Source organism: Ursus americanus, chromosome 22 (assembly GCF_024610735.1).
Source record: "Ursus americanus isolate L20-20 chromosome 22, mUrsAme1.1.p, whole genome shotgun sequence".
Classification (NCBI taxonomy): domain Eukaryota; kingdom Metazoa; phylum Chordata; class Mammalia; order Carnivora; family Ursidae; genus Ursus; species Ursus americanus.
In genome coordinates, this window is record NC_142148.1 from 3,470,068 (window position 1) to 3,489,059 (window position 18,992).

General features: G+C 34.8%; 1 protein-coding gene across 2 annotated transcripts in view; it reads left to right on the top strand.

The window, feature by feature from the left end:
* Nucleotides 1–18,992, top strand: part of SYCP2 (synaptonemal complex protein 2) — an 80,438-nt gene that overhangs the window by 10,216 nt on the left and 51,230 nt on the right. For both annotated transcript variants that reach the window (XM_045795366.2, XM_045795381.2), the window contains exons 2-13: nt 1,117–1,178; nt 2,130–2,273; nt 9,151–9,279; nt 10,064–10,168; nt 10,488–10,512; nt 12,612–12,697; nt 13,339–13,424; nt 13,691–13,725; nt 14,565–14,707; nt 14,795–14,847; nt 16,135–16,180; nt 16,729–16,824. In XM_045795366.2, coding sequence (XP_045651322.2) covers nt 1,155–1,178; nt 2,130–2,273; nt 9,151–9,279; nt 10,064–10,168; nt 10,488–10,512; nt 12,612–12,697; nt 13,339–13,424; nt 13,691–13,725; nt 14,565–14,707; nt 14,795–14,847; nt 16,135–16,180; nt 16,729–16,824 — 972 coding nt within the window. In that variant the 5' untranslated portion in view covers nt 1,117–1,154. The remainder of the gene's footprint in view (nt 1–1,116; nt 1,179–2,129; nt 2,274–9,150; nt 9,280–10,063; nt 10,169–10,487; nt 10,513–12,611; nt 12,698–13,338; nt 13,425–13,690; nt 13,726–14,564; nt 14,708–14,794; nt 14,848–16,134; nt 16,181–16,728; nt 16,825–18,992) is intronic.

Genomic DNA, 18,992 nt, shown 5'->3' on the forward strand with positions numbered 1-18,992 from the left:
CTCTAGAGTTAATTTGAAAATACAAGAGATTTTTTTTTACTCATGCCTCTTGTCTGCCTGATATGTTTATGCCCTCATTGGCACTTAAATTTCTCTATTAGCACATCTACAAGAAAGTAGACTGTGACTAACACCACTTGTTCTCATGAATATATAGTCCTGTATTCGTTTTGGGTTAATTAGTTGCCTCTCTATGTTGGATTTCCTGGTGTTTCTATTATGAAGCTTTTCATAGTACAGATTATTTTTAAATTGTTCCAGTTATAATATCTAGAAAAGATGGTATTTCTTTTCCTTTATAGAGCTAATGGCCAAATCACATTTGAAAATATTAGATGCTTTCGTCAAGATGGTAGGTGATGCTGGGGCGCCTGCGTGGCTCAGTTGGTTAAGTGTCTGCCTTTGCTCAGGTCCTGATTTCAGGGTCTTGGGAATCAAGCGCCACATTGGGCTTCCTGCTCAATGGGGAGTCAGCTTGTCCCTCTCCCTCTCCCTCTGCCTCTCTTCCTGCTCCTGCTCTCTTTCTCATATAAAGAAATAAAATCTTAAAAAAAAAAATGGTAGGTGGTGCTAAGTGTAACCCTGTTGATTCCTGTTTCCATTCCTCTTTGAAGGGACGGTGTGCTTAGGTTTTCTTTTCCTCCTTTCATCGCATATTTGTCTATTCTCATATAGCCTGGTCTTTGGCAATATGCTTGCGTATTCTCCCCTTCTTAAATATTATGTTACTAGACTGAATTTCATTTACACATTAATTCAAGATTATTTTTCTTCTTGTTCCCAAAGTTGGAACAAGTATAGCAGAAATCCCTAATGAGAGAGGTCCAGGTTTGTTTTTTTTTCCACTAATTAGTTTTGTGACCTTTTGGCAAGACTTGCGACATTTATTTAAGTAATCTATAAAAAGAGAAGGCTTTGAATAAATGATCTTGAGGCTTTCCTCCAGAAGCTTCCTTGACCAGATTCACATATGTAATGTCATAAACAGTGAGGAACTTGAAATTATTTATTGCCTTTGGTATAAGCACTGGTGCTTATTTAGGTGTATTAAGATTTTGGACGATAAACATACAGAATAGATTGTCAGATACTGAAAGCATATGTCTTATTTTACAGGTGTTTGTTTTGTTTTGCTGTTTTAAAATTACATCAAAATGCCCATAAGACCAGATCTCCAGGTATGTAGTCCTAGACCAAAAGGAAGGAAACATTTTAATTACTAAAATCACTTTCGTTTATAGGTGTTAAGTGCTATATTTTTAGGAAAAATGAAGCTTACTTGTTTTTATGAAATGGTCAGAGTGGAATAATTTAAAATTTTACCCTTTCAATTTTTCAGTAGATTTACTTTCAAAATCTGTTATTTATGAGTTATGAAAGATGCTGATTATTTACATATGCCTTTTACATTGAAAAGAATACGCAGTGATTCACGTTTAATTCATGCCTGGATATTTTTATATCAGGGTTTAAAATTGTAAGATACTTGCATTTTGGTAAAAAGCTTAATATATCTATTTAACATGTATGCAGTTTACCACTAAATCTGGTGATCAGATTATAGTATAAAAATTCCTTATTAGTGATGTTATACTTTAGTAGTAAGGATGGTGGATTTTGTAAAGGTTATAAATGTGTAATATAAATTATATATGTAATTCTTAAATTATATTGATATAGTTTCCAAACAGTGCTTTTATCTGTCTTTATGTGTTTTTTAAAAACTATTTAAACCTCATTAAGAAATTAATATTCAGATATGTTAGGTTTTCATCCATGGTGTTAGGTATTACTATAAAGTTTATTTCTTTCATTAATAGGTTTCTTTTTTGGGCCCGACATAATGATGACTTTACGATAAAGGATATAAAGTGGAAAATTAGAGTGTGTGTGTGTGTGTGTGTGTGTGTGTGTACAATGTAGAATCTTGCTACTGTGAAAGAAGCTTGATCTCTGTCTCTGTTACTCCACATTTAATAGTGGACAGCTTTTCTTTTTTTTAGTAAGTGAATTGTTATAAGGTCTTTTGAGAATTTTCATGTGACAACAATTCTTGAATTACTGGATTGCATACGGTGACTAATTTTGGTTTTGATTCAATCTCTGTGTCATTAACTGTATTTCTCTAGCAGTTGGAAAAATGCATTGATGATGCTTTAAGAAAAAATGATTTCAAACCCTTGAAAACACTTTTACAAATTGATATTTGTGAAGATGTGAAGATTAAATGCAGCAAACAGTTTTTCCACAAGGTGGATGACCTTGTATGCAGGGTAAATACTCCTTTTTATTGAATGATTGTTAAAAAATGGGATTGCACTCTTTTTTTTATGATAATTTTTTATTATATTAGTCACCATACAGTACATCCCTAGTTTTTGTTAAGTTCCATGATTCATTACTTGCGTATAACACCCAGTGCACCATGCAATACATGCCCTCCTTAATACCCATCACCAGCCTATCCCATTCCCCTACCACCCCTCCCCTCTGAAGCCCTCAGTTTATTTCCCAGAGTCCATAGTCTCTCATGGTTCATTCCCCCTTCTGTTTACCCAACCCTTTCTTCTTCCCTTTCTTCTCCTACCGATCTTCCTACTTATTATGTTCCATAAATGAGCAAAACCATATGATAATTGTCTTTCTCTGCTTGACTTATTTTGCTTAGCATTATCTCCTCCAGTGCCGTCCATGTTGCAGCATATGTTGAGAATTCCTTCTTTCTGATAGCTGAGTAATATTCCATTGTATATATGGACCACAACTTCTTAATCCAGTCATCTGTTGAAGGGCATCTCGGCTCTTTCCACGATTTAGCTATTGTGGACAATGCTGCTATGAACATTGGGTTGTATATGGCCCTTCTCGTCACTACATCTATATGATTGGGGTAAATACCCAGTAGTGAAATTGCTGGGTCATAGGGTAGCTCAATTTTTAACTTTTTAAGGGACCTCCACACTGTTTTCCAAAGTGGCTTTACCAACTTGCATTCCCACCAACAATGTAGGAGGGATCCCCTTTCTCCACATCCTCTCCAACATTTGTTGTTTCCTGCCTTATCAATTTTTGCCATTCTAACTGGTGTAAGGTGGTATCTCAATGTGGTTTTGATTTGAATTTCCCTGATGGCTAATGATGATGAACATTTTTTCAGGTGTCTGTTAGCCATTTGTATGTCTTCAGTGGAAAAGTGTCCGTTCATATCTTCTGCCCATTTTTTTATTTGTTTATTTCTTGTGTATTGAGTTTGAGAAGTTCTTTGTAGATCTTGGATACCAGTCTTTTATCTGTAGTTTCATTTGCAAATATCTTCTCCCATTCTGTGGGCTGCCTCTTAGTTTTTTTGACTATTTCCTTGGCTGTGCAGAGCTTTTTATCTTGATAAAGTCCCACAAGTTCATTTTTTCTTTAGTTTCTCTTGCCTTTGGAGATGTGTCATGAAAAAGGTTGCTTTGGCCGATGTCATAGAGGTTGCTGCCTATGTTCTCCTCTAGGATTTTGATGGATTCCTGTTTCACATCGAGGTCTTTCATCCATTTGGAGTTTATCTTTGTGTATGATGTGAGAGAGTGGTCAAGTTTCATTCTTTTGCATGTAGCTGTCCAATTTTCCCAGCACCATTTATTGAAGAGACTGTCTTTTTTCCACTGGATGTTTTTTCCTGCTTTGTCAAATATTAGTTGTCCAAAGAGCTGAAGGTCCATTTCTGGGCCCTCTATTCTGTTCCATTGGTCTATGTGTCTGTTTTTGTGCCAGTACCATGCTGTCTTTGTGATCACAGCTTTGTAGTATAGCTTGAAATCCGGCAACATGATGCCCCCAGCTTTGTTTTTCCTTTTCAACAATTCCTTGGCGATTCAGAGCCTTTTCTGGTTCCACACAAATTTAAGGGCTGTTTGTTCCAGCTCTTTGAAAAATGTCATTGGTATTTTGATCGGGATGGCATTGAAAGAATAGATTGCTCTGGGTAGCATGGACATTTTAACTATGTTAATTCTTCCTATCCATGAGCATGGAATATTTTTCCATCTTTTTGTGTCTTCTTCAATGTCTTTCAAGAGTGATTTGTAGTTTCTAGAATATAGATCCTTTATGTCTCTGGTTAAGTTAATTCCGAGATAACATATGATTTTTGGTGCTATTGTAAATGGAATGGATTCCCTAATTTCTCTTTCTTTAATCTCATTGTTCGTGTATAGAAATGCAACTGATTTCTGAGCATTGATTTTTTTTTTTTTTTTTTTTGTATCCCGCCCCATTACTGAATTGCTCTTTAACTTCTAGTAGTTTGGGGGTGGATTCTTTTGGGTTTTCCATATAGAGTATCATGTCATCTGCGAAGAGAGACAGTTTGACTTCTTTGCCGACTTGGATACATTTTATCCCTTTTTGTTGTCTGATTGCTGTTGCAAGGACTTCTAGTACTATGTTGAATAATAATGGCGAGAGTGGGCATCCTTGTCATGTTCCTGATCTTAAGGGAAAGGCTTCCAGCTTTTCCCCATTGAGAATGATATTTGCTGTAGGTTTTTCGTAGATGGTTTTTATGAAATTGAAGAATGTACCCTCTTTCCCTACACTCTGAAGGGTTTTAATCAGGAAAGGATGCTGTATTTTGTCAAATGCTTTTTCTGCATTAATTGAGAGGATCATATGGTTCTTGACTCTTTTCTTATTGATATGATCTATCACACTGATCGATTTGTGAATCTTGAACCACCCTTGTGTCCCAGGGATGAATCCCACTTGGTCATGATGGATAATCCTTTCAATGTACTGTTGGATCCTATTAGCTAGGATCTTGTTGAGAATTTTGGCATCCATATTCATCAGAGATATCGGTCTGTAATTCTCCTTTTTGATGGGGTCTTTGCCTGGTTTGGGGATCAGGGTAATACTGGCCTCATAGAATGAGTTTGGTAGTTTTCCTTCTATTTTTTGAAACAGCTTCAGGAGAATAGGTACTATTTCTTCTTTGAATGTTTGGTAGAATTCCCCGGGGAGTCCGTCAAGCCGTGGACTCTTGTTTTTTGGGAGGTTTTTGATCACTGCTTCAATCTCTTCATGATTAATCGGTCTGTTTAAAAAATCAATTTCTTTCAGGGCACCTGGGTGGCGCAGTTGTTGGGCGTCTGCCTTCGGCTCAGGGCGTGATCCTGGCGTTTCAGGATCGAGCCCCACATCAGGCTCCTCCACTAGGAGCCTGCTTCTTCCTCTCCCACTCCCCCTGCTTGTGTTCCCTCTCTCGCTGGCTGTCTCTAATAAATAAATAAATAAATAAATAAATCTTAAAAAAAAAATCAATTTCTTCCTGTTTCAGTCTTGGTAGTTTATAGGTTTCCAGGAAGGCATCCATTTCTTCCAGGTTGTTTAATTTATTGGCATAAAGCTGTTGATAAAAGTTTCTAATGATCCTTCCTATTTCATTGATGTTTGTTGTGACCTCTCCCCTTTCATTCATGATTTTATTAATTTAGGTCCTTTCTCTATTCTTTTGAATAAGTCTTGCCAGTGGCTGATCGATCTTATTTATTCTTTCAAAGAACCAGCTTCTAGTTCTGTTGATCTGCTCTACTGTGCTCCTGGTTTCTAATTCATTGATCTCTGCTCTAATCTTGATCAGCTGCTTTCTCATGCATGTGTTAGGCCTGTTCTTCTGTTCCTGCTCCAGCTTCTTGAGGTGAGAATATAAAAACTGCATTTTGGATTTTTCTATTCTTTTGAGTGAGGTTTGGATGGCTATGTATTTTCCCCTTAGGACTGCCTTTGCAGTGTCCCATAGGTTTTGGACCATTGTGTTTTCATTCTCGTTGGTCTTCATAAATTGTTTAAGTTGATTTTTAATTTCCTGGTTTACCCAATCATTCTTGAGCAGGATGGTTCTTAGTTTCCAAGTGTTTGAGTTTCTTCCAAATTTTTCCTTGTGATTGAGTTCCAATTTCAAATCATTGTGGTCTGAGAATATGAAGGGAATAATTTCAGTCTTTTGTGACCCAGTATATGGTCTATTCTGGAGAAAGTTCCATGAGCATTTGAAAAGAATGAGTATTCTGTTGTTCTGGAGTGTAGTGTTCTGTATATAATCTGTGAGGTGCAACTGGTCTAGTATGTCATTCAAAGCTCTTGTTTCTTTGTTGATTTTCTGCTTAGGTGATCTGTCTGTTGCTGATAGTGGAGTGTTGAGGTACCCTACTATTAACGTATTTTTATCTATATGTCTCTTTATTCTGGTTAAGAGTTGGCTTGTGTATCTTGCTGCTCCCCTGTTGGGGGCATAGATATTTATAATTGTCATATCCACTTGTTGGATACATCCTTTAAGAAGAATATAGTGTCCTTCTGTATCTCTAACTACAGTCTTTAGTTTAGAATCTAATCTGTCTGATATGAGAATTGCTACCCCAGCTTTCTTTTGAGGTCCATTGGCATGAAAAATGGTTTTCCATTCCTTCACATTCAGTCTGGATGTATCTTTAGGTTCAAGATGAGTCTCTTGTAGACAGCAAACGGATGGGTCATGTCTTTTTATCCAATCTGCAACCCTGTGGCGTTTTATGGGAGCATTTAGGCCATTCACATTAAGCATGATTATTGAGAGAGATGATTTTAATGATGTCATGTTGCCTGTAAAGTCTTTGTTTCTATAGATTGTAAATTTCTGTTCTGTATCATTCTTGGGGCCTTTTAACCTTTATAGAACCCCCCCCCTTAATATCTCCTATAGGGCTGGTTTCGTGGTTACGAATTTGGTCAGTTTCTGCCGATCCTAGAAGGTCCTTATCTCTCCATCAGTTCTGAATGACAGCCTTGCTAGGATAAAGGATCCTTGGCTGCATGTTTTTCTCGGATAGAGCTTTAAAAATATTCTGTCAACCCTTCCTCTCATTCCAGGTCTGTGTAGACAGGTCTGGCGTTATTCTGATATTTTTGCCTCTGTACGTGAGAAATTTCTTCACCCTGGCTGCTTTCATACTGTATCCTTGGATCTAATACTTGCGAAATGCACTATGACATGACGTAGATTTGTCGTGATTGACCGTGGGAGGGGTCCTCTCTGCCTCTTGGACACTAATGCTTGTTTCCTTTGCTAGATTAGGGAAGTTTTCAGCTACAATTTGCTCAAATATCTCTTCTAGACCTCTCACTTTCTCCACCCCCTCGGGGATGCCGATGATTCTGACATTGGAACGTTTCATTGAGTCAGTAATCTCCCGTAATCTACATTCATGAGATTGGATCTTTTTGAGTCAAGTTTCTGTTTTAACTTTCTCTTCTACCATCCCATCCTCCAGTTCACTAATTCATCCTTCTGCCTCATTTACCCTGGCCGTCAGAGCCTCTAGTTTTGACTGCATTTGATTCATAGCATTTTTAATTTCTGCCAGATTCGCTCTCATTTCCGCCCTTAGAGATTCTATACTCTCGTTAATATTTTCATTAATATTTTTTTCAAGTCTACACATCATCTTGACCATTGTTACTCTGAACTCCATTTCTGACAATTTGGTTATATCCATATCCATCAGTTCTGTGGCAGAGGCCACAGACTCATTGTCTTTTCTTTGCTTGGGGGGGATTTCTCCTTCTCATTCTGATAAGGAGAGGTTGCAGGGTTGCCCAGAGCCCAAATTATTGACTGGGACCCAGGCAGTATGCACTTGTTTTATAGGGACCTTAGGGATGTGGGCTTCTTGATTTTTCAGCCTGTCTTCTGGGGGAGGGGCCTGCCGCGCTGATATTCAGGCAACCCTGTTTGGGTAGAGTCTCCCTGTCCCCTGCGAGGGGGGATGGTGATGGGCACAATGCAAACCGGTATTTCTGGGCTTTTGTTCTCTGGTGGCTTTCCCTGGCAGTTTTCTGTGGCTCTTCTGAGAGAGCAGTAGTGGCCGTATCCCAGCCTCTGTCTCAGAACAGAGAGATTGCAGTCCGCTCTCCACTGAGCTCTCCTGGCCTTTTTACCTCTGTTTCTGTCGGTGCTGCCGAAAACCCTGCAACGTCCCGCATTGTGCGACCCACAGCCTGTGTCCCAGCCCTCACTTCCAGGGCCCGCAGGTCTCTGTCCTTTGTGTTTCCAGTACCAGCAGCGCCCCCGGTTCCCGCGCGCCCTTCCGAGCTCTCTGCTTCAGTGTGGTTCGCAGGCGCTCTGGAGCTCCGGTTTAAGGTCTGGTTGCGCAAGCACTCCCGAGCTCCTGGTTTCAGTCTGGTTCAAGTGTGCGCTCCAGAGCTCCGGTTTTTAGTTTGGACGCGCGTGCTCCCGAGCTCCCAGTTTTAGTCTGGTTCACGTGAGCGCTACGGTCACGCGCATTCCCGGGCTCACGGTCTCAGTCCGCTCTCTCGTGGTGCCAGTCCACGAGTCCCGCTTGCTCCCCAGTGCAGGTGGCTACTGCTTCCCGGCGCCAAGTGCGGCTGGGATTGCACTCTTTCTAGAAGAAATACTCCATTGGAAAAAAATGAATAAAAAGGCTTTGGCATACTTTTAATTATATAAATAAGTGCTCATCTTTTAAAAAAACGGAATAGTCCCGAATAACATATTAGACTACTCTTCTCGAAATATAACATACAAAAAGCTGTGTTTACATAGCATTACCATTATTGTTACCTAAACTGAGGAAAAATAGTTTACCTGTTTGAAGTTTGAAAAACTTTTCTAAAAAACCTATCAGCATATTCTTCATGTTATGGGGACAGTGCTTGGTGCTTTCAAAAATAAAACCAAAATTATCCAAACTCCTGGACTTGATTTATTATACGTAAGGCATTTTTATACAGGAGAAAAAGTAATTATTGACAGTCTCCCCCAGTACCTAAAATTTGTTATGAATCTACAAGATTGAGTAAAAATTTCTTATTTCCATTAGTTAAATATGTAGAGCTTTTTAGAATGGGAGGGAACTGATTCATTGTATCATAGTCTAAAGTTTCTTGAATTTATACAGATCTGCATTTTTTGTGCTGGGTTTGTTATTCACGGGCTGGGTGGCTTTAGGCCTTGCTTCTCTAAACCACGCTTCTGTACTTTGCAATATGGAGATGATGGTAGTAGCTAACTTTGAGGATTTGTGAGGATTACAAAGCTCCTAGCACAGTGCCAGCTCCACACTATTTTAAATTTACAGATGTTTAAATGTATACTTTTTGTTTTAGGAGCTTAATAAAAAGGATATCCAAGCAGTTTCAACCATTTTGGTTTCTTTTGGAAGATGTGGCAAAAATATCACTATATTGGGGCAAGGTGGACTTACAGCTATGATAAAACAAGGACTGGTCCAAAAGATAAGTATGGAATATGTAATATTTATGTGAGGGGAAATAGGATTCAAGGTGTGTTTTCTAATAAAATGTTCAAACAGTTGAAAAATAAATTTGGGGAAGTTTACATAAAACTTTAGGTAAAATAAATATTTTTGTAACCTGAGCTATATGTTGCAAAGATGGAGATCAAAAGGACACCCTATACACCAGGCTCCTTGATGATCATGTGAATTTAAGGCCACAAGACTCCCTGAGGCTTTTACTTATTTTATTTTATCTATTTACTGTCTAATTTGTTTTTCTTTTTGTATCGTTTATTATCTATTTCCCATGTTAAAATGTGGGATATTGATTTTTATTTGTTTTATTTATTTCTGTATACCTAGCTCTGAGAATAGTACCTGGGAAGTAGTATATTCTCAAATACGTGAATTAATTAAAGTAAAATAACACCAAAACTTTTCAAATAGTAATAATGCCAAAATAATCTAATTTATGATGATAATTTATTTTCATCTACTAATGAATGTACCTGAACTAGGAATTTGAAAGGGGAAATCAAGTTCTTCTGCCTAGAATTAGGATTAGTTCATCCATTCCCATCTAAACTGGTAAAATATAGTGAGTTATCAAAAAATGAAAACAACAAAGATGTTTAAAAACATAAAACTTCTTTTCATACAATACCGGAATTTTTATTTTTATGTTTCTTTATTCCTAGGTTTACTGTTTATGCAAGATAAGTATATTCTTAAATTATTAAAATTTAATTCAAAGTAACTAATGTATACATTTCTTTTTTTACATGGTTGCCTGGTTTGAAAAATCAAAGGAGATCATTCTCAGTCGAGGAAATTCAAAAGATGAGGCAGTTATAAATATGATAGAAGACTTATTTGATCTTTTGATGGTAAAGTCACATTGATTAACCAATCTTACAAGCATGTGTTTATTTAAAATAGAATTTGTGTTCTGTATGTCCAGAGCCTAAAAGTTCCTAACAGATTGATTAGTGACTTGATTGGATTTGTCTGTTCAGATTGTATAAAGCACTTATTCTGATTAATACAATTAAATAGTTAATAAATAAAAGTTAAATAATTACATGGTGAATTCAAATGTGATCTGTCACTTTAATACTATTTTAATATTTACTACTATATCAATACAATATAATGGTTTATAATATAAGATAATAAATTATAAATTAAATATTCACTTTTTTTCAGGTCATACATGACATCAATGATGAAGGTATAATAAACATTTTATTTCTTTTAAAACAATAACTTGCTATTAGGGTTTTAGTATAATTTTGCAATCCTCAGAGTATTGTCCTAATATTAGGAATCTATTTAATTTAGGGATCAACAACCTTTTTCTGTAAAGGGCCAGATAGTAAACATTTTAAGCTTCATAATTGGCTAAGCAAAAGAAATCAACAATATTATATAGGTACTTATATAACAAGAAAGAGAACAGATTCCCACAGATATCTTACTGATACAATTCAAGATACGTACAGTGTTTTTGTAATATAGGTCAACTAATGAGAATAACACTCTTTTGAGGGGATGACATTTCACTTAATTAAGGCTCAGAGTTAGTGTTTGCTCTTATCAGAATTGATTGCAAATGTTCATTTTTTATGCTTATCTGTAATGAGATTTTATGTAAATTGCGTTAGAAAATGTCTTTTCATGCAGATAATGCCAAATACTGATATCAGTTCATGAGCATGACTTTTAATTGAGCATGTTCATCACTTGGAAAGCATTTATGGAATTATATTAGATTCTTAATATTTGCCTTTTAGAATGTCATTGCGTTGCAAATGAATCACTTTCATCTGAAGGCTAGGTGGAAGCCCCTCAGCTGAACATTTAAATAAATTTTGAAATATGGGAATTTCCTTTGTACTTCATCAGTGTCCAGAAATGCTGCAGGACCTGTAATTGGAGCTTAGAAAAAATGTACTCCTATAAATATGTGTGGGAATGGAGTTGTCACTCCTTGTTTTAATTTTTGACAGCCTGGGAAATGTATAAAGTTTGGCAGTACTTGTGATTCAGATAACCTTGCTTTCATTGAAAGGACTTTAGTGAAGTACAAGTTTCTAATATAAGAACAATTCTTGCCTTGTAATTTTGGGTTGAATTCATTAAGAAACATTAACTCTGTGGCCCATGCTAATTACTGAAGCCATTCAGTGGTACTTGACATTGGCTTAGTTCATGAGAATAGAATGAAATTCACTTTGATACTCCTGCTTCAGTGACTCAGATATTTCCGTAGAATACCTACTGATGAATAATAAAACCATACAAAATGGGCAGTGGGGTGGATTTGGTTTGTGGGCCATAATTTGCCAACTCTTATCTAATGGGATAGAACTTTGAGTATGTAGAACACATAACAACTCATCCTCACTTGTGAATGGCCATTGTTTTATGCCAAGCAAGCGGTCCAACAAATTATTTTATCTCTATTGGTTGAAGAAGAATTACCTAGGATTGGTCATTGAGGCTGGTGAAAGGAACAATTTACCTTCAAAGCCAAAAAGTTTCAAAAGCTTAATTGCATTTACTTCAATAGTAGTTAATGCTACCTTTTCATTGATTGCTTTACAGTTGACAAATAATCTAGCCTAAATTCTTAAGTTTTTAGGGAAGAAAACAGCCCTAAAGCACCAGTGAATATGAAGTAATCCAAGTGTTTTTTTTTAAGTAAATAATTACATCCTTTTACCTAATTGAGTGATTTTATTCCTTTTTACCTTCAGTGTAGTCACTTTGGAAAGTCGTATATTTTCTGTTGTATTGCTATTATTTAAAACTATTTTTAATTTGCGTTATGAAATGGCATGTGGCAAATTCTTCTGAATGTATTTAGTATTGATAAAGCCTTGTTCTTTGAGAATAGGGTTAACTTTAGAAAACTCAAGATATTTAGATCTTTATATTGAGAAGTGTTCATGGCTGTCATGGAACTTTCGATATATGACTAAATTAATGAGGCCAGTTTTCATAAGAACTTCACGATAGAAATTTCCACTTTTGAACTATATTTATTTCACCTGAAAAAAGTCCTGCTACCTTGGGACTGAAAGGAGAAGCTGAATCTGAAATTATGTCTTTGCCAGAGTTAAGGTGAGTCAAATCTATTGAAGTGTTTTTTCAAAGCCACGTATCTAGTTAATGGGAGAACTAGGACTGGATTTCATGTTTCCTGTTGCCCAAGACAGTCAGTGGGCCTTCTCTGAACTAGTACATTCTTTCATTAACTCATATAAGAAAAGATTGCCGTTTAAAAGAATTTAAAATACACATTTATTAATGATTTAACACTTTCAGGTAAAAGGCAAGTAGTGGAAAGTTTCGTGCCTCGAATCTGTGTCCTGGTTATTGACTCAAGAGTGAATATTTGTATTCAGCAGGAGGTAAAGTCATCTGTTAGATTTTTTTTAAAAAAACCTAAAAATGAGAGAGTGAAGCAAATTTAGTAGCAATTCAACAAAATGAATAATTATTTTTTCTTGGTAGTAAATTAATTATGTAGTGTATTTCTGTTGTCTTAATTCATTGCCTGACGTGATGAATAAATGTTACCCAAATATTTACTGAAACTTCATAGCCATCTGTGTTTATGTATGCATATAGCTCGTATGAAAATAAATTATACCATCCAGATATTAGGAGTTCTCAGTATTTAAGTGCTAAAAATAACCTGTATTAGTATATGTATGTGTGTACATATATAACCATAAGAACAAATATAAATCAGGTAATAGTTTTTGCTTGTTTAGTTCTTATGAGTAATAAACATATGTCTTATTGCAAAGAGTGTAACTGGAATCATGGTATGTTTTGTTCTTGATATCCTTTGTTTCATGGTGTTTTTTTTTTTTGTATTCACCATTTTATACTTTATATTCTTTCCTCCACCCTTCTCCATCATTCCTGCATAAAGTGCTGTGCTTAAGAAAAAAAATAGGCTTCTAAGTTTGTATACCTAGAATATTTCTGTAAGTACTTAATGTTCCACTGAATATATAATGGATTATCTTTTTTTCTTTTCTAGACTCTGAAAAAAATGAATGCTATGCTTGACAAAATGCCTCAAGATGCCAGGAAAATACTCTCTAACCAAGAAATGTTAATTCTCATGTAATAATTTGTACTATATTGCTTTAATTAGTGGTTCAGGTCAAGAATTTAAAGGATATTTTATAAGGCTGTGAGACAACCATTAGTTGCATTAATAATTAAAACTGATAAACTGTTGTAGATTTCTAAATCAGTTTATGGCTATATTTTCTGCATAAGTCTGTGATACTAGCCAATTGTAAATTTTAGTGAAGTTTTTTTCCCCCAATATGTGGGCTTTTTAATTGGTACTAGTTTAGTATGTAATCTGTTATTTTGATTTACAGGAGTAGTATGGGAGAAAGGATTTTAGATGCCGGAGGTAAGTATCCTTTTTCAAAATGTTGTATTTGAAATTATTCCAAATTTATTAATAGAATATAATACCTATTTAGTCAAAATAATATTAACATTGTAATGTAGTGAGATTATGTGAGGGAATTATAAACTATGTACAATCAAGCAATCTTTAATGACTAATAGGTAATTAAATGATCTGTATCTGTGACACTAAAATAATAACTAAACATGACAATAGGAGTCCTCAAATATAAATCTTACCTAATGGTGGATTTATGAATAATAACTTAATTTTCTAATATATTTGAATTACTTTTCCTAAGAAATTCCTCAAATGATGTTTTATGAATTAGTAGGTTTAATATTTTGGGGACGTAGAGATTTGTTTTTAAAGAACGTGTTTATTAAAAGAACTCAATCTTTTCTAAGTTTCATATGAGAAAATTTTGTAGTGATTGACGTACAGAACAAACCACTGGTTAAAGTACTTTGGAATAACTATAACCGTAATACGACAGTAAAAGCTTCTGTGATTTATAGGCTATCGTATGAGTTATTTAGCAATTCACATCCCTAATAATGAAATGACAGAGTCTTTGACTATTTAGGAGTTTCTTTCAAATATCCTTTTAAAAAAAAAAAAGTTTTACTCCTTTCTTCCATTAGTAAACTTGTTATTTGGGCTGTATTCATTTCTGTACTGATAAGATCTGTCTTAATCCATATGAACAAAATGGCAAAAGATGAGTGAATGACACTAATATGTTCCTTTCTCTTGCTTGTTCTAATTCCTTATAAACAATGACTTTTATAAACTTATTTTTCATAATTTCCAATAATACATTAACAATTTTTTTCAAGATTATGACTTACAAGTAGGTATCGTAGAAGCACTGTGCAGAATGACTACAGAAAAACAAAGACAAGAACTGGCATGTCAGTGGTTTTCAATGGATTTTATTGCTAATGCATTTAAAGGAATTAAAGACTCTGAATTTGAAACAGTAAGTAGTATAAAAATAACAAATTAACGACAGGCTTTTTTTTTTTTTATTACTATGCTTTTTAAAAGTCTCTTTTTTTAAAATTAGGATTGCAGAGTATTTCTCAACCTTGTAAATGGCATGCTTGGAGACAAGAGGAGGTAAACTTAATACAGTATTCAACCATTTACTGATAAGGAACTAGCTCAAGAGGGAGCACACAGTGTTGAACTTTTAAAATTTATGTGGTCTTTGGGATGTAAAATGCACGGGGATAAAATAATGTCTTATTGTAACACCATGTAATAAGTTACTGCGCTGGTACACTGAGACCATCTCCCACTGGTCTTATTTTGTCTTTTTAGAGGAAACATGCATTTTTATTTAGTATTAATAAAATTAGTTTATTGTATTTCAGAATTACATATACCTTATCATAAATTTAGTGTTTTAGGAATATAAAAATCTAGTATAAGTATACCTTGAGCTACTTCCTTCATCCACATACTGGAATAAAAACATATAGCAAACAAATTATCTTTTTTTATAATTAATGCACTCTACCTCTTTCTGAGGTTATTTAATTTCAGGAATGGGCATGAATGAAAGGTAATTATCACTTTGGATAGTAACGAGCAGTATTTGCAGTTCATTGCCTGGCACCATATTATAGATGCTCAGGACACCTTTATTGGATGAATAAGTTTACTTTACTTACTAAGGAAACAAAGACAGAATGAGGGTTGAGTGCAGGGAATCATGTTATTTGGATTTGAATCATAGGTTCCCCTCTTCTAATGTTGGGCAAATTATTAAACTTACTTGCATCAGTTTCCCTAGCTGTAAAATAAGAATACTAATGATACCTACCTTATATGTTTGTTGTAGAAATTAAATGAGATGATTATATGTTAAGTACTTATAATAAAAAGTATCTGACCAAGGAAGCATTTGGCAAATTCAGTCATTTTTATTAGCTGTATTATTCACTTCTACTCTTCTTTTCCCATGTAAATCCTATGGGAGCGTCCACTATCTTAATAATATAAGCTAAATTAGGAATTTCTACTCCTAGTCAATAGCATAAAAAGTAAATGGATATAGTCACTGTAGTCAGAATGGGAGGTTGAGTAGTATCCTCAAAATAATACACTTTTCCAAAGAAACAAATTTCCATTAAACTCTTATTTTAGTTTAGAAGGAGATATGATTTTATTTAAATCATTAGGACCACAACCTGATTTCCTTTTGATCCTAGACATGATTTCTATGGTGAGTCAAGATTATAGTGTGAAGGCTTATTTTTTTATTATAATAATATTTTTTTATTATGTTAGTCACCATACAGTACATCCCGGGTTTTTGATGTAAAGTTCGATGATTCATTAGTTGCGTATAACGTGAAGGCTTATTAACATTTTTTTAACACAACATACTTTTTATTTCAGGGTCTTTACGTTTCCTTGTTTATCAGCATTTCTTGGTAAATATGAGGTAAGTTTTAAATTTAACATGTTTTAGTTATTGGATGAACTTTGATACATGGTCTAGTGAGTTACAGGTTACAAGTTGACAAGAATGTTAAAAATAGTCATAACTTGATCATAAATATAGCTGGTCTAGTATTCTGTGTCTAAGAGCCATTTTATGAAGTGACATATTTGTAGCCAAGGATAACTGAAATATAAAGGCTGCGCTTCAATTTTTTTTTCCTTTAAGTCAAGCCCATTATTGATTTACCATTCATTAATATGTTCAAACTAATATTTTCAATCTTTTTTTTTTTACTTGGAATATTTGTGATTTTTTTGGAGCTAGCTAATTTCTGTGTAAGGTATTAAAGCAGCATTTCTTTTGATTGTTTCTAAATTGATTTAAATACTCATCTGCTCTTTCTCTTACCTCACCTTCTGGCTGTCCTCTTTTCTTTAAACAAACAAACAAACAAACAAAAAACCCTCAACCATGAGTATAATATAGTCATAATTTTCTGTTGTCACTTTTAAAATCATAGTATATAATAATTTTTTTATGTTTATTAGTTGCAAATACCTTCAGATGAAAAACTTGAGGAATTTTGGATAGATTTTAATCTTGGGAGCCAGACTTTATCATTCTACATTGCTGGAGATAATGATGTAAGCTTTATTCCATCTACTATTGTATGTTTGTATATGTGTATGTATTAAATGTATTAATTTAAGAACATGGATTTTTGTATGTTTATTTTTCCAGCTATTTTAATAGATTTCAATATTAACCTTGTAGTTTTGATTAGCATGGTAACCCATTCAGTTAATTCAAAGTGAAGATTATTTCTGATGTTTTATTGCAACAGAAAAATTAATGTTAGATTTTAATACTAGTTTTTTAACCTAATATTTTTCAGAAATAAATTACACGTTAATGACATAACATTTAACATTCATATGAACATATGAACTGGAATCTAGAAAAGATAACATTCAAATATAGAGGCACTCAAAAATATTCTAACAAATACTGACAAGTGGTCTTATCCATTCATAAAATCTTCTGTTTGAAAATAGCGAGATATTGATTCTTACGGTAGTATTTGGAAATGATTTATTTCTTTATGTGCTATATTGTAGCTATATTTAAACCTTCCAACCAGATGGTAAATTTTCTACTGACTTCTCTTTAACCTGAGGAGAATTCTTGAGCCATTGTTTCCAAATAGCTACCACTTAATATTTGGTCCATGGGCATACTTTTAGTCTGGATGTATAGTCACTTTGTAAAAATCCAAGTAAGAGTTGATCTGCATTTACTTATCTCATTGTGGTTGCTGATATTTTAATGAGGATTTAGTCTTTTTAGTCTGTCTCTTGTAAAATCCTGCTTTTTGTTCCAGGTAAACTATAGACAGACATTAAGCAAATGCCCCTGAGGATTTCCACGTACTGTCAATTCTTTTTATTTTAGAGCACCTTCATAGAATGCTTAATTAAAATCGAGTTCCAAATATTAGCACTTCTTCTCAGGATCACTGACAGTTTTTATTGGTGTATTTATTCTAGCAGGATTTGTAGGAATATTTTTTAACTGGGTTTTCTTTAGAAATGGACTCTAATTTTGGGAGAAGAGGATAGAATAGGATCGATGTAGTTCCTGCCTTCACTCAGTTTGGTCTAATGGGTGATTCCAACAAGAAAATAAGCAATTATAGTATGATATATGGTAGGGATAGTATAAAATGCATTTATAAATGTTAAATGCCTGCCATGTGCTAGAAACTAACCTAGAAATGCAGGGGGATTCCTTCAAAACACATATTTACAGTCCTTTCTTTCCTGGATTTCTATAGCAGTACATTCTCACTGTATTCTCTGACTTTCCTAAAAGCCATTCTCCATGTAGTGGCTGCTTAAAAACCCTTCTTTTGTCTCTTTAACATTGTGTATGAGGGTCTTTGTGATCTGGCCCCTGGCTATCTCTCTGACATCTCAGACCATTCTCTGTGCTTACTATGTTCCAGCCACATTCATTTTTTTTTTTTCTATTTAACAAAGATCTTGCCCATTTCAGATCTTTCTATTTGCTGGTTCTTCTGCCCAGAAACTTCCACATCTTTGCATCTCAGTTTCTTTCCATTTAGAGTTCAGTATAAATATTGCTTCTTTTTTTTTTTTTTTTGAAGATTTTATTTATTTATTTGACAGAGAGAGAGACAGCCAGCGAGAGAGGGAACACAAGCAGGGGGAGTGGGAGAGGAAGAAGCAGGCTCGTAGCAGAGGAGCCTGATGTGGGGCTCGATCCCATGATGCCAGGATCACGCCCTGAGCCGAAGGCAGACGCTTAACCGCTGTGCCACCCAGGCGCCCCTAAATATTGCTTCTTTATACAGATATTCTCTGGTAACTCAATCTAATGTTTAAAGTTGCCTCCCAACCATATGATCCTCTCAGTAAATGCAGAAAAAAAGATTTGACAAAATACAGCATTCTTTCTTGATTAAAACTCCCCATAGTGTAGGGATAGAGGGAATATACCTCAATATCATAAAAGCCATTTATGAAAAGCCCACTGTGAATATCATTCTCAATGGGGAAAACTTGAGAGCTTTTCCCCTAAAGTCAGGAACAGGACAGGGATGTCCACTATCACCACTGTTGTTCAACATAGTACTAGAAGTCCTAGCCTCAGCAATCAGATAACAAGAAATAAAAGTCATCTGAATCGGCAAAAAAGAAGTTAGACTCTCACTGTTTGCAGATGATGTGATACTCTATGTGGAAAACCCAAAAGACTTCACCCCAGAATTGCTTTAACTCATGTAGGACTT